Here is a 16,720-nt window from a genome sequence, read left to right on the forward strand (position 1 = left end):
CCATGATTTGAGTTGGACAGACTCTCTCTAATATACAGCTCTGGGTTTCCATTATTTGTTGTAATCACAATTTTTTTTTAATGTTTTTTATCATGTGACACACTTTATGTTGCATTTTTATTGGATTGGAAGTGATTTATAAATAAAGTTTGTTTGATTGAGGAGAGGAGTCTGACAGCTGAAGGCTCTACCTCCCATTCTACTTTATAAACTTCTAGGAATCACAAGTAAACCTGAACTTAGAGATCGTAGAGATGTGTCGGGATGATGCGGTACAATGAGGTCTTTCAGATATGATGGAGCGAGGCCTTAGAGGACCTTGTATATGAAGAGGAGGATTTTAAATTCTATTCTAGATTTTAAAAGGAGCCAATGAAGAGAAGCTAAAGCCGATCTCTTCATTCCTGTCAATGCTCTCGCTGCGACATTTTGAATTAATTGGCAAACAGACAAACAGGGTTCTGGGAAAAAAAAAAAACTATTTCATGCAGAGATTTAAAAAGATATGTTTTAATAGTGCATCGAAGTATGAAAACAAAATAATAGGATTATTCAAGAGCTTAGTTTGTTTGATAAAATGGAAGAGACTATATCTCAGCCTTATTTATTTTTTTTTTACATTGTATCGTGATTAAAGAAGACTTTAAAAGAAACTGCTCGAACAATAAAACCAAGTGAGAGAACCTGAGAAGGAAAGTAATCATTTCCATGATTCAACAAGCACCACTGATAAAAGATGAAAACATAAAGATGGAAACAGAAGAACTTGCAGAATAAACTAAACGTCCTTTAGAAGCGTTCACACCTGTAACCGTGAGAGAACGAAGGACCGATCTGATTGGCAAAAAAAATAAAACAATAAGTGCAATGATGTTAATTTTGAGTTTCCAAACTTTTCAAACATCCGGTCGGTCACGAATGAACATGAGTGGAACAACATTTTACCTTCATCTGAGTCTTAATACAAACATACATAAAGAAAAGGCTGAAAAAAAAAAGATGCTTCATGAAATCACAAACGTGCTAAATCTGTTTTTTCTTGCTTAAGAAAAGAAAATCACATAACACAGTCAACAACAGGTGTGTTATAATCTCAACTGCAAGTAAAAGAGGAAATAAGCTGCGGTGCAAACTCGCCCTCCTCCGGCAATAATTATTATAATATAATGACACATAATCGGATACGTACTCTCTCTCAACATAGATCTGTAGTGGTCATTTGAATTTCACAAGTAAAACATCAATACTGTCTTTTCTGTTTCACCGTGTACAGTATTTACAGCCATTTTGAAGAAAAAAAAAACAAAAAGAAACTGCTCATTCAAGCATTATTGCAGCGAGTTGTTTTATAGCTTATAGCGGAAGGCTTTTTTAAAATTTTTTTAAAAATCTTGTTTGTTTTCTATCACGGGTCCAAGATCCAGCACAAGGAGGATGAGATGGTTTTTCTTGCTCAGCTGTAGTGTTTTTCTTTTCCATCGAGTCCAAGTCAAAAGGTTTAACAAGAGAGACTCCAGACGAGTCAGAGGTGGCATGAGACGGGGGATATTACCTAAGAGATGAATGTCTCCAGACGCTGAGCGGTCGCTCTGTAAATTACCCGAGCTGGGAACCATGAACCCGTTACAGTGCTACGGTTCAGATTCTGACAATTACTGTTCACAAAAACACGTAGACTGACCCAGAAATCTACATAACGCCGACAATTACTGAAAGAAACCTTCAGACAGAAGTGTTTCCTGAAGCTACAGGTGCTCAGATTAGTTGTAGGACACGGTTCATTCTGCCTAACGAACGAAAAGACGAGGGGTCGCTCTGCGATTGAGAAGAAGACTTATTCCTTCAAACCTTTATATTCTGGGGGTGTCATTTGCAACGAGCAGCGAGACGACAGCGGAGGTCTTCTCCCTGGATTCAGCTCCGGAGAAATAGATCCTCTCCGTTAGTGTACTGATCATTTTGGTCACGTGACACCACAGTGATCACTGATAATGTCCAGCACCTCGATGTACCGTAACGTAAAACATCAAATAAGTAGCAAAAACAGGATTTCAGACGACACAGACTGAAATCAGGCAAAAAAAAAAAAAAACGATCTTGTAGAAATGGACGGGGTTTACACTGCAACACTGTAGAAAATAAATAGATTTCATATGAGGCACTGGGGTAAGTTCAAAGTCTCTGATAGTGTCCAGATTGTCAGCTGTGCAAGATCCACGTTGGCCACCTACGGAGAAAAAGATAAAGAGATAAAGTACACAACACTGTGGACACGTGATAGAAATCTGCACAGAAAACATCGGAAAAATAAGCTAAATTCATGAAGTGGTGACTATTTCTGAAATTTTGATAAAGTCCAACTGCATTTTCATTCAAAGGTGTTTTGTGAACGAGCTGAACTCTCATAAAGTCTCAACTAACGACACTCTGTGGAGGACTATTAAAATCTACTGATGGTGCTGAGTGGCTGCATGTTTTTATACAGACTATACATGTCTGCAGCTCATGAAGTATGAAGCACATGACCCGTCTGTTCTCAGCTTAAGTATTCAGGTCAAGAATAGAGATTTCATTCAGTGCGTTTACACCTTAATGGAGCTAAATGCTCTAAATTTGACTTTCTGAATTTGTCCTTGTCTCAGTTTACATGCAACTGAGAAAATCAAATAACTGACGGGAACATGTCCTCCTCCTCCACACTAGGTGGCGACATGTGTCTTTTCACCAGGTTAATACGGCCTCTTTTCTGGTTGACGTCACACAATAAACAACTGGAGTTGTTCATGCGTCAGACCAGCATTTAAACAACAATCAGATGGATAATAGTTCCGTTTTTTTAATCTCATATGTAATGTGTGTGCTACTTCTGGTGCAGATAGATGGCGCTATTCCTAAGGTGGTTCTTCTACCGGCTCTGTTTACCTTCTTCTTCTTCTGCGACCGACTTTCTTACATGTTTTTTGTTCCGCACACATGTTGTCTAGTTAAAGTCTGATTAAGCCGTATACATGTCGGGGAAAATGGATTTCCAGTCTCATTATCTGTGTGTCTTAATCGGATAAAGACAACTCTGATTCTAGTAACGTGTTTACATGCACTTAAGTTGTCCAGTTAAAGTCGGACTGAGGCGATAATTCGTTTTTTCACATGCATGTAAACGTACTGACTGTTGTGTTGTCATTAGAGACGTCATCAGCAACTAGAGACGACTCGACTTTCATCACAGGAACAGTCGACTTTTTTAAAAAGAATCCCAAGTTGTGCAACTGCTAGTTCCCACATTTCCTCCTCCATTAAACACTACATACCCAGCAGACAGACTTAACCTAACACCTCCATTAGGAACCACACGCTGAGTTCAAAATATCTCTCAGCACTGATGGCAATTACTCCGCGGGTTCGGGAGGCAGATGAGAAAAGCTCGACTGAGCCCATGAATTAAATAGTGAAGATGCAGACTTTGTGGAGAGGGTGGCCAGTCTTAAAACTACAAAATATTTACGTGTTGATCATCGTCAGACAAATGCGAACTAATTGCAACTAATTCAGGGAATCCTCAGCTGATGCAAAACGAATCGGGTCCTGCTGAGTCTCCACCTAGTGGCCGCGTCCACACTGCACCAAGTAATTTGATTCATTGTGAACAACTACTACCGGTAAAAGCATTAAAAGGTCTCATGATTTGTTTTATGAATCTGCACATAAACAAACAAGTCAACAACACACAAAGACAGGTGAGAAAAAAAAGAAATAGTTTACATTTAGTTTCACGAACAGTAGCTTCCTTCACTGGGGGAGACGGTGTGAAGGGGAATAAGGCTTTCACACTGCTCGCTGTCTTCTGGCAGCCTGTGGGCAGACAGAACGAGGTGTCCGTCATCATTACAGTCATCATCATGTCAGCCGTCATTATTATAATCATCTCTCAGCGAACGGGAACAAGCATTCACAGAAGAATAAAGCGGAGCAGCCAGTCAGTGGAGCGCGTACGTCTGATTACAGACTTAACACGGAAAGACTGTGAGCGACAAAAGCACTCCATTATCTCTGGGAAAATGTCAGCGAAGAAAAGAGCTCAAAGTGTGTCGGAGTTAACTTCAATTCATTCGGCTCAAATAGAGCAATTTGAAAGCTTTAACTTTTTAACGTTCCTCTGGGTGGTTTATGGGACGGCAGCAGCTTTTTAACCAATCAGAGCTCGAGTTGTGTTTGAGTAAATGTTGCATGATGCAATGTTTGATTTTCTTCTGGTTTCATTGATAAAAGTCATTAGAGGATTCAACAAACACATCAAATCAAAAACTTGTTGTTTTTATTTATTTTTAACTGTGTTCCAGCTTTGATTCCTCAAGAACAAAACGACTCAGAGTGATTCTGACTTTTGTGACAGAAACTTTAGAGTCTTGTCTTTAAAAAGAGACCGAGACCATGAACGAGCTCCAACATGTTCATGAACACGGTTCAGTTTTCTTGCAGAAACACTGAGATGATAAGAGGTTAACTTTTTAAAAGGACAAGACTGAAAGCTTCTTCGGCAAATTTGCATAAACTTCTGTGTACATTCCCTTGACCTGGTCTCGTGTGTGTGTGTGTGTGTGTGTGTGTGTGTGTGTGTGTGTGTGTGTGTGCCTTTAGCAAACAAAAGAGCACTTACACACACCCATTAAACATGCACATCTCTATATATACTGTATATATCTCCTGAGACTGCGTCACAACCAGAGCTGACACCATCAGTTCATCTCATTAAACAGTGACAGTGTCACCAGTGGGTCACTGTGACTAATAGATGCATTAGTTGTTGTTAGTCTAATAAAATCACGTCATCATGTTCAGCTTATGTTCAGATAAAGTTGACTTTGTTCAAAGCATATTTGTGGTTAAGCTGCTCGAGAAGCACAAACTACCTCAATGTCTACATTTTAAAATCTTAGTAATTATATTATCTTCCAATTTTTAGATTTTTTTAAATTCCCAGCTCACACTGTACATACAGAATGTCATAGTGCTCTTATTTTTTGTATATTCTTGTGTATACTTTTGCCTAATTCAAAGTAATTTCCCATATATTGGACACATTTAACAAAGTCTTATGTCTTGTAAGATCTAACATGCTCAGGCTGTAAGTTGCATTCTTTTAAAAAGCAGCCAGATGTTTGTCACTACACAAGTGAGCACATTCAGAAAACTGTTAATGTTAAAAGTATCTTAATGGTATTTTACCAACAGTCTGAAGCTGGTGCACTGGCTGGTTTATATATTTTGTATTATGTATTTTATGGACTTGAGTCTGAAAGTTTCTTTTAATTCATTCATGTCTTTACACAGGAAAAATAAATTGAATTCAACTGAACTGAATTGATTCACGAAACCTCTCCGGAATAACACAAGATCAAACAATTACTTGTGTTTATTGAAAGAGTGACAACTCTTTTCAACTATCTTATGCTCGTGTGTCCTTCCAGGAGAAAACCGAGGAAAATCAGTTCATTCAGCTTCATACAATCCTAGAAAGTGACCAAGTGGAAATCAGTGAATGAAGCTGAATAAAATAGTAGCAAGATAGTAGTAAGATTCATAAAATTTTATTCTATCCAGACTTTTTTATTTGTATTTAATTTATTTATTTGTATTTGTTTATTTATTTTATTATTATTTAACTTTCTTTAACCTGAGTCTGTTAGTGGGTGAGTGGGGTTCATAAATGTTTGCATCTTATATGAGAAAAAGAAAAGTCTGTGCAGGCTGCTTTTGTAGCATCTAGGATTAAAGTATACACCGATCAGGCATAACATTATGACCCCTGACTTGAGAAGTAAGTGAACATTTTGTCATTAAAGTTGATTGTTAGAAGCAGGAAAAATAGGACTGGAGCAAACTGACGATCTCTTGTGGTCAGTATCTATAAAAAGTGATGCAAGGAAGGAACAGTGGTAAACAGGGACGGGGTTGTTGTTAATGTGGGGAGCTAAGGATGCTCCTGGTGGTCGAATGCCAACAGATGAGCTCCTGAAGCTCAAAGTGCTGAAGACATTGGTTCAGATAGAAGGTGTCAGAATACGCAGTGAGGATTTATAGTCTATAGACAGGTCAGGCTGCTCATGTTGACTCCTGTTCACCACTGAAAGCACCAACAATGGGCATCAGAACTGGACCACGGTGCAATGGAAGGAGGAGGAGGTCTGGTCTGATGGTCGACCAGGTGTGTGTGCATCACATACCTGGAGAACACATGGCACCAGGATGCACCAACCTAAGCATCGTTACAGACCATGTACACCCAGTCATGGAAACAATATTCCCTGATGCCACAAAGCAAAAATGGTCGACTTGGCCTCCAAATTCCCCAGATGTCAAACCGACGATCCGAGAACCTCTGAGGATGTGTTGGACAAACAAGGCCCCATTGTAGAAATCCCACCTCATAAACTACTGGACTTAAAGGATCATTCTTTCACTCTATCCCTGTGTCCCCTTTCTTTGACTTGGCTCCATTACCCTCCTGGACTCAGGATGCTTCACTCCTCCAGTCCCTACCAGCACCACATCTTCTCTGTCCTTTGGTGGCGGCCGCACATTTGCTCTAATACAATAAAATATTCATCTGCAAGAATATAACGTTGACACCTTGGTGCCAGAAACCACAGCGCACCATTGGAGATCTAGTTGAGTCCATGCAGCCAAAGATGGACCAACACAATATTAGGAAGGTGGTCATAATGTTATGGTGCATTATGTTGTGTCTCTAAGCTGCAGAATCGAACGACGTACCTCTGAATGCGATGTTTCCGACAGATGAAGGAGTAAACTCTCCTCAGCCCGACCAGGACCGGGTCCCAGTTGTTGTAGTGACACAAGAGCGTCGCGATGAAGAAGGAGAGGAAGACGGGGATGGCCCCGGCGAAAAATAACCAGGAGAAGCGTACCTGATGGAAAACATTATTATTCATTATTCCTCTTGTCAGTAACTGGCTTTGCCTTCCTCCTGATTTCTTATGTTTGTTGCATGTTTGTCACACTTAAATGTTCGTGACGTCTTGGATGAGTCGTCTCTGAGCTCTTGAGGGTCACCACTGTTCTCATTGTGATTCTCCAGAGTCCCAAAGCTTCAGAAACGGCTTTATAACCTTTTCCAGGCTTCCTCAGCATGATGTCTAGCTTTTGAGGATCTCTTGGTCTCCTCCACTTTAAGTGATGTTCATGTTAAGCTATGACTTAACGTGAGGGGAAAACACTTTAAAAACTGCATTTTGTGTTTACTTCTGTTATCTTTGACTAATATTTAAATTACTTTGCTGATCTGAAATATTTAAATGTGACAAAAACATGTAAAAAGTAATAAGAATTAGGCGCCTTTTCACACCTCTGTATATGACCTTGACTGCTTAACGATACAAATTCAATTAAATCTTCATTTTCTCTTGAACTTAAAGTCTTGCTGTACGTTCTAGGATCTAATTTCTGACTCAAGTTCTTGTTGTTAAGTAGCTGCGGTGGAATTTTTACCTTTTGCATGCAAATATCAGCCATAATGGAGAGTGGGATGGTGAGGCTCAACGCCAGAGTCCCAATTAGAGATGATGTGAGGAAACAGCCCCTGGAGACACAAAGAAGCAGGTTGTTTTTTTTTAAATACTAACCCTTATTCAAACTATTCATCGTATCTTTATGATATTTTAAACTGTAATGATCCAGAGTCTGAGCTGGTAACGTATGTGCTGCTCACCAGAGCCAGAGGAACTCGGAGAGAACCGTCCCGATGAGGCCGTTGATGAGGATGTACGTCCACACCAGCTGACTGGGAAGCTCGAAGGCCTCGAAGCCGGTGTAGTGGAGCAGGAGGAAGCCCGGCCACAGCAGCAGCAGGTTGAACAGACCCACAAACCCTGAGAGACGCACAGCAGCCGTAGATTAACACAACTAGAACAACAGGATCAGTTAGAAGCAGGATCAGTTTTTTTTGGTTTGCTTTTGCATTTGCTCACCAAAGAACATTGGGATGTCGAGCTTGTCCTCCCGATCCACTCGCCTCTTGATCATCACGATGTAGACGGCGTAAAGTATCGCCCCAGCCAGCGACCACAGAGAGCCTTCGTGAAAAAGTCAAAAACTGAACACTCGTTTGAAAAGGAACCGGTTTTAATATACTGTTTGAAGAAAACTGTGCAGAGTTCTGCATGTTTTCATTAAGAATGATTAAACTGTTACCTATGAGACCTTTCTCATCGGGGCTGTCCATGCTGGAGAGACTCACCAGGGCCACGCCGCCCATGCTAAACATGAACGACATCAACGAAATTAAAAAGTGAACAAAACTCAACAATTTTAAAGAAAACAAAACAAAAAAAGGATTAAACTGTGTTTCCTGTAGGTTTACGGCTTTGAAGGTGGAGAGAAAAAATATCAACATTTCTAAGAACAAAATGTTAATGCAGGATATTATCAGGTTCAAGCAGTTGTGTTCGTCTGCATTCAAGACAACTTGGGGAAAAAATGAGTCGTCAAACTCCGAAATCACTGCTTCCAAAATCAAATAAAAAAAAAGCTGCTGCTCATATTTTAATGTCTAAACGGTGACAATAAAACAAACAACGTATTTTTTCTCCTTCAAGTTACGCGAGTTGGAGAATTTCCGAGCTTTCGTGAAGGCATCGAAGTCACTGTTGTTGGAAAGATGGAGAGTAAATTTATGAAGTTAGGAGAATGTGTCCTAACTGCAAACAAATTACTTAAAAATAGTAAAAATAATAATAATAATAACAACTAATATTAAATGTTAGAATGCAAATTTTGCATTTTTTGTTTTATTTTTGTTTAAACTGAAACTGAATTAAATGGTTAAATTGCTAATCCCACCCGAACATGTTTGTTCAGGTGGCTACTGTTGCACATGTTTGAAATAAAACACTGAATATTTGAACCTGTGCATTAATTGATTAGCTTCATACTGAATGCAAAAAGATGATAATAATGTACATTTATAAACAGCACTAGGCCGAATTAAATATAGAGCTCATATAGAAGTTAATCTCTCATCAGTTCGGTGGTTCTCGGCCTGGAAACGTTGAAGACCTCTGGATTAGAGGGTCATGAAAAAGTCACAGAACAAAGTCAAAAGTTTACATTTTGTTGACGGAGGCACAAGAAATAAGATTGTGTGTTATCACAAAATGCTACTAAAGGACATGAGGGTAAACACACAGTCCATGTTCAAACAAGGAGAAAAGGAAGTGATTTGATGCAGTCAGACTTCTGGAACATGAATATGGGTCAGAGTTTGATCTGTATTATGAGTTAAGGCTGAAGCTTAAAGCTAACGATGCTCAAAGAAACGGTTGTTAACATGTAACGAGCGCTGAGACCTCGAGAAACATGCCCTTAATCCGGCCTTACCTCAGAGCCACGGCTAAAAGCTTGGACAAGGTGAAGCGATCGCTGCTGTTACTGGGAAAGATGGCGGCTAAGATCAGCGTGAACAGGCCTGGAGACAGAAAAGTGGCATCAGAAGTTTAAATTTACTGGGTGAGGTTTAATAAATTTCACAGTGTGATGGCGAAAACTTCTTCCACCGACCTGAGGTGGAGGACAGGATGTTGACGATGGCCACCTGTGTGTCCGACAGAGCCTCCTGGTAGGACAGATTCGCCAAGAACCACTGAGGACAAACAGACGCAACAATATGAAACAGCACAGCATTAAACCGGCATTATACTTCATAAAAAACCATAGAGGAAGATTTGATTTCATGCACCAAGCTGCTACTTTACAACAAATGTGTATATAAGTTGTTGGTGTAAAAATATGAAAGAACTGCACAAATATTCATCGATTTAAACTGAATGTTACTGATTTAATGTTCTGAGCTTGTAAATTTGTACTTGTATGGGTTTTTATTTTTATTTTGTTTGTTTGTGTCAGATCACCTTTTCCTTTTTAATGGTTCAAGTAAATATAAGAAATATAAGAAACGTTTTCTTGTTGCGGCTTCTTTCCAATCATGGAGGTGTCGATTTGAAAATGTACCAATTCTGTTTTCCACGTCCATGTTTGGAATAAATAAATAAATAAACATCCAAATGTCAGAGTGACGTTGATCTTTGATATTTTCGGAAACAGAAAAGTGTTTATTTGACCTAATTAGATATTTGAGTAGAATGCTGAACGTATTATTTGTGTAAATTGTATATATTGTCTTAATGTTATGTTGCGCTGTTACACCAGGTAAAATTCCTGAGAGATTCTGATTCTGGTTCATGAGTTATGGCCAAACAAGTGTCGTCTTGTCCTCAGACCTTTGACAACCAGATTCTGGTCAGCGCATCCTTGTGTACAAGTTTCGTGTCAAACGCCCAGAGAGACGGGACAACAGGAAAACATGTTGCCTCCAGCGATGGCCACAGTCCCCAGTGTGGACGCGTAAAAACAGGGTTTAGTGCCGTCAGAATAGTGGCAGGGGAGTCATAAATACTGCATAACTGTTAGAAGGTGGAGAACATTTCTGCAGGACGAGCTACACAGAATAATACACCTAAGAGTAAAATAGAGGACATGTATGTGCCACCTTTAAACACAAGCATAATTATTTTATTCACATCTGAAAAATATCCAGATTTCTGAGAATACAGCTGGTTTGAGGTTGTGGTAGAGCCGGGCGTTCTGTTACGATATGAATCTTTAATACACCAGCAGGACTGTTTGGAGACACTCTGGGGCCTCAGGCAAGAAGCACCGGACCCTTTTTAACGTAGCGTAAACACACAGGGGGCGACTGTGTCAGTGTGAAGCTGGTGAAGATGGAAAAGGTCTGAAAACTTGTGCCAAAAAACAAAAACAACAACAAGAAAAAGGTGCTGCGTTGGTTGTTTTTTTTTTTGTTTTTTTATAGAGACCAGACGTCCCTGATTTCTGGGGACAGACTCTGTTTTGAATGACCTGTCCCCTGACTAAAGTTGTCCCCGAAAGTGTCCACAATTTTATTGTTTTATGAATGAGAAAAAACAGACTACAGTTATTACAGTAGCTGGTCACGCTGCTATTGACATCACAGACATAGTAGATTAAATATGTTTAAATATGAATAAATATGTCAAAATAAATGAAACCACAATTGTCCCTGTTTCTTCATTTCACCTTAATAACATTTAATTCTTTTTTTTTTTATCTCTGAGCTGTAAATATTCTACAATATTTACTTATTCTACAATAATCACAGTAAAATAGTCCGTCCTTAGTCAATCTCCTGCATTAATTCCTCTCTCAACCAGTAGAAAATGTACAAAAATACCGTGATATACAGTTTTGGTCATAAACTCCATCCGTAGGTTGTGGCGGTTAAATAAACACAATAATCTGCAGCAGTGAGCAACGTTATTGCAGCATTCATTCAATGCAGCTGAGTCTACTCACCACGAAGCAGAAGAAGAAGCTGATTTTGGCCACATCGGTGATGGTTAACTTTCCCACCGTGCGCATCATGGCCTCGTGGTCCTTGGCTACTGGGTAGGACATGCGGGACAGTTTGGCCTCCAGGGCCTGGGTAGAGGGCAGCTGACGCACCTCCATGATATTACTGAAACGCACACGCTGCTTTCTGGAAGCTGGGAAGTAGAAAAGGGGAAAACAGTGAATTTATTGACAAAATAATGTAAATTTCCATTAGAATCTGCTGCAGAACTATCATTTTATTTTATTGCATGATAGATTTCTTTCATATTGATTCTAATAGATGATTTTTGTCAAAGTCCTCTGTTGTTCTAAATTCAGGTGGTAATTAATCAAATTTCAGAGATGCTTATACTCACAAGATTCACAGTCTCCAATTAAACAGTTTGAGGGTTCTGCAGGAACGTCCTGGAACTTGACTGGAACGTACAGCGGCTCACTCTGCAGGAGGATGACAGAAAACCAGCTCAGTCACAGGTAAAGGACACGATCAACAGGTTTCCCTGCATCTCTGCGTCTGATCCACTCACCAAACGGTTGTTCACAGTGGTGTCGGTGGTGCACGGTGCAAAGTAAGCCTCGGCGTCTGCAAACTGCAGGAAAACGGGATTCAAATGATCAAACCAGGGACTCAGAACCACTTTATTTATCGTACAAAGATCTTTTATTCAAAATCCAGATTTAATTATCCTAGACCAAGCTTGACTTCCTCTGTTTTTTAACATTTCATGACAGTCTTTTATGATCCTGCTGCAGACATAACAAAGATTGAAAGTCAATAGACAACTTTGTCCCAAAACGGTGCCTTTTTATTTTTAAGGCATTTTGTGACGTGCAAATGATATAAAATCAGGTTCACAACAATAATTATAATAAAACCAGTGACCTGGGGTTTGTCAGGCGTCACAGACGCTACATTTCTGGTCTTTGATAAAATGCTACGCTTGGTCAGACGTTGGATCTAATTCCAGGTGTTTCCTCCCTTGTTGCAGGTTCTGCATCTTTTGAGGTGAAGTCCAGACAAACGTTTCATTTCCATCCATGCAGGTGAAAAAATTAGGTGACATCACAGCAATAGAGCTAAGGAGGCTAAGCTAATTAAAAAGTTCAGCACCCAGACCTGTGTTGCTTTTCAGTCTGGTTACTAAAGTTAGTGACTTAGTTACCTGGGTACAGGTAACTATCCCTACACCACGCAGCTGGTCGATAAGGCTCAACAGCAGCTCTGCTCCCTGAAGAGGTTTTAGATCCTCTGCAACTTCTACAGATGCATCGTTCAGAGCATCTTGACCAGCTGCATCACTACGCCCGCGGTGGTTTGGTGAACACTGCTGAGAGGATCAACATGATTCCACTGAACCTCTCTGCAGAGCATCTACAAGCACAGAGTCCATCATCAAGGACACTGTTCACTTTTTCAGTTTATTGTTTACATTCCCATTTGCACATTGATATTTGCACTAGTTATTTGATATTTTGTGTGAATTATATGCGTTGGACCCCAGGAAAACTAGCTGGTAACTATGGTAACAGCTAATGGGGATCCTCAATAAATAAATAAATAAAATAATAAATGAATAAATCTCTTTCAGGGTTCCTGCAGGTTTGAAGTGAAATTTAACACTTTTTAGGGCCTTTTAAGATCATTATGGGCTAAATTTAAGACTCAGAGTTACTTTCAAAATGACTAAATTTATTGTCAGCTCTGCTTTATTACACAGGAATAAATGGACGTAAGACTTTGAGACTTGACTAAACGTAATTTAAGGCCTACAATGCAAAATATGCAAAGACTTTTTAAGGTCCTAACATGGGATTAGCAAATTTATATGTGTTTTTATATTTCATCGCTAGGATTTTTTAGGTGACATTCAGGTGGACGACAAAAGGAGAATCTCACTGACCAGGGAAACATGTTTCTACACTGTGCACACAACAATAAATTCTTTGAACTGTGGTTTTGTTATTCTGGAGCAGGATTTCAACAAATGACTGTCACTAATGCACAAGTGTGTATCTGCAGCTCGATCAGACCCCCCCCCCCCCGAGATGGATCCTTAAATAATACAGTGCCCCCCTGTGGTAAAAACATGGTTAAACTACTCACAAACGCGGAGCGCCGGCGTTTCAAGGTGCCGGTGCACTGCTGCCTCCAGGGCCGCCACAGCAGGAAGCCCAGCAAGTACAGCACGAACATGGAGGTTTTGGTGAATGTGCTGAAGAAGGGTTTGTTGTACTCCTGCCGCTTGAAAATGTACTGAGGGAAGAATAAAGAGAAGGAAGCACGTTAAAATAAACATTTAACTGGTTGATATGTTGCTGCTAAGTCAACGCTCCCAGCAGCATAGATCTGGTTTTACGGGTCTAAAAATATAACCTGAGATTCTCCAACGTAGTTTTCTGTTTGTTCTAGTGTTTCTAGTCGATTGAGGACCAAAGCATATTTACTCAGCAACACATGATACCTCCCCACATTTTAAAAGGCATCATTGTGCTGTGTGTTTGCTACCAAACAAGCTTTTCCTTTGCACCGATTCCATCATCATATGAACTATGTTACGTTTAAATGAAAACACCGTGAAAATAGCTTTTAACTGTTTACTTACTTACTTCCCAGTAGCTCCACAACGATAATAACTAAAATATAATATTCAGAATATTAAATATTTGGACATTATGTTAAAAACCTGAGGCCTCAGTTTTTCACGTATAAAACTTTTATTTTATTCCAAGAAACTCAGTAATTCACCTCTGATTTTGAAATCGCTTTTTGTTAAACGCTTAAATTTGATCATGTGACTTTCGTAGCCAATCACCTGTAAGTTCCTGTATATACACACACGACAAGCTCTCCATTGTCTTTCCTTTCATGCTCTGATGAGCGTTAGCATGTGGTTTGACATGAATAGACAGACAGATACTTACTGAAGTCAGCTCGGAGGACGCGACCCAGATGACATCGACCAGCAGCAGTATCACCACCCCCAGAGCCATGCGCCTCCGCTGGGTCGCAACGCTGCCCTGAGAGCTCATCCGGTTCATGATGAACACCCACTCCATCGGGACGCTGATAAGAGATTCACAGAGGAGCATGAGGAATTAGGAAACCATCAGATATAGTTCAGATATGAAGGAGTTTTTAATTTATTAGCAGGTTCTGTGTGTCATACAAACAGTCTTCGTAAACTATGACGCTGCAGGAAGTTTCTAGATATTATATAAAGATAAAGCCATTTCCCATTTACCATCATTGGATAATTCATGCAATTCAAACAAAACACACCCTGGCTTCAGAAAAATGTATTTGTTTAGCTGGTTTACTTACACATGATTGTCTAAAGTGACTATCGCCCGAACAAGAAAATCAACTCCTGTCCATCACATTAATCGTAGCCCTTTTTAAAATCATAGGTCTTTGTAATTTTGCACAACCAGAGCCGACACGAATCGTCCAGACTCTTCAGAGAGAGTAACATAACATAGACATAACATAGACAAACTAATCCAGTGTGAATCTGCATTTCTGTAATTTAAGGGAGCGTGTTTTTGTTGCTTTTGTTTGATTTGTGGCTTTTTTTTTACCTTGTTCCTAGAGAATCATGAAAGATGTTTAATAAATCAAAGTCTGGACAGATGTTAGGGAGCAAAGAGAAGACGTTTCTGATCCATTTGGATGAATGAAATCATTAAATCAAGCATTAATATGTTTACGTGTGCCAATTTAAATACTGAAAGGTCATTGGTAACTCCTTCCCCCATTAAAAACATATTTTTATTATCAATTAGAATTAGTAACCGGTCAAAAAGTGTAAAATGTGCTCTGATGTGCAGTCGAGTGAGGCCGAAAGTAGCAGAGATGTAACTATGGATAAAGAAATTTGAGTAAAACACAAAATGTGCTTATTCCATTCGAATGCATCAGATGAATCACAGACACATGGGGGTAAATATCTGAATCACAGGACGTCCTCAGGTGAAACTAATCCCGTGTGAACAGGACTTCAGTGAAAGGTCAAGGACAATAATACGCCGGAGCAAAGGCAGCACATGACCGTGGTTCGTACGGTGCAATACCCACCTGATTGGCAACAGAACGTGGGCTGAGAAACGTTGTCCCTGGTCCTTGCAGACTTGAGCTCAGATTCAGTGTGAAGCCCAGTTTGAGTCCAGACCCACCAGGGGCCTCACAGCCAGCAACAAACCTGCAAACAGAAAGCAAAGGCAGCTCTGCTACTGTCTGGGTTTGCAGTTATTTTCACAATAAACGTTAGTAGAAGTGCCACCATTATAATAAATAACATTACTAACAAGAAGAATAAATAAATAAATAAAATAATTAATTAATAAAACTTGCAGTGACACCGTGTGTTGCTTCCTCAATCCTGGAAGCTAACGTTTACAGCTCACCAGCTAAATATCTTAGTAAATGTTCCATTTTTTTTAAGCTCTGGGGATAAACAAGGTCCCTAATGTCACGGATTATACGTACGTGTAATAGAAACCTTAGAGTTTAGGGACACGGACGTGTATTCTGTCTGCTTGCAGCTGGGAGTCTGCTTGTTTACCTATTCGCTGAATGCTAACCAGCTGGAATGCGCTAAATAGTCTCCGTAGCTTCATAAAAAAGTCGCAGTTTTACCTGAATGTGAGAACAGTTCATCGAGTTGGGGCCTGTATTCGATTTTCATTTCACATGCAGCGGAAGTAAAGAGGAAATCACAAGCTCCACGATCAAATTGTCACCAGCTCAGCGGTTGTAAACATTAGCACACCCTCCCGTCTCCATTAGCGGGTGACGTCACAAGTGTCACAAAAGCTTCTGGGATATGAAGTCTCTAATAAACTTTTTTTTAAATGGCTCCTAAACACGTCTAACTAAATGAATATTTTTTGCATGTGTAGCATTTTAATAGCAACATATATGGTAATGTTTGAAAATTGAAAAACTATATTTTTAACAACTTTATTTAAGTTATTTTCAGTTAGAGAAGAAAACGTTTACATAAATACATACACATAATCCATCACTAAAACCCTTCCCATACAGATTCCCTTAGAACCAAGAGTACAAGAAAAAAAAAAGAAAAAAACAGAGGAAGATATAAGAGGTAATGCTTAGATAACGTGATTGATTGATGAGACTTAACTTCTTTACATACTCAATAAAGGGAGACCACACTCTCATGCATGTGTCCTTCAGTGTGTATCTCATTTTTTCTAGCTGAAGTAGAGACAGAACCTTCTGAATCCAGCTCCTAAAAAACAGACGTTTGTTAGA

At 39.6% G+C, this 16,720-nt stretch overlaps 1 protein-coding gene across 1 annotated transcript; it reads right to left on the reverse strand.

Annotated features, from left to right (window-relative positions):
* Positions 1–490: 490 nt before the first annotated feature.
* LOC125018168 (solute carrier family 35 member F5-like) lies at positions 491–16,230 on the reverse strand. The gene is made up of 16 exons (XM_047601914.1): positions 16,082–16,230; positions 15,521–15,644; positions 14,368–14,509; positions 13,550–13,699; positions 11,973–12,035; positions 11,802–11,883; positions 11,407–11,597; positions 9,574–9,655; positions 9,394–9,481; positions 8,209–8,273; positions 7,986–8,090; positions 7,727–7,886; positions 7,507–7,597; positions 6,772–6,926; positions 3,760–3,849; positions 491–2,227 (listed from the first exon to the last, which is right to left on the reverse strand). Exons 3-15 carry the CDS (start codon positions 14,500–14,502, stop codon positions 3,768–3,770), a joined length of 1,449 nt encoding a protein of 482 aa, XP_047457870.1. The 5' UTR covers positions 14,503–14,509; positions 15,521–15,644; positions 16,082–16,230; the 3' UTR covers positions 491–2,227; positions 3,760–3,767.
* Between the last annotated feature and the right edge of the window lie 490 nt (positions 16,231–16,720).

Source organism: Mugil cephalus, chromosome 12, assembly GCF_022458985.1.
Source record: "Mugil cephalus isolate CIBA_MC_2020 chromosome 12, CIBA_Mcephalus_1.1, whole genome shotgun sequence".
NCBI lineage: Eukaryota > Metazoa > Chordata > Actinopteri > Mugiliformes > Mugilidae > Mugil > Mugil cephalus.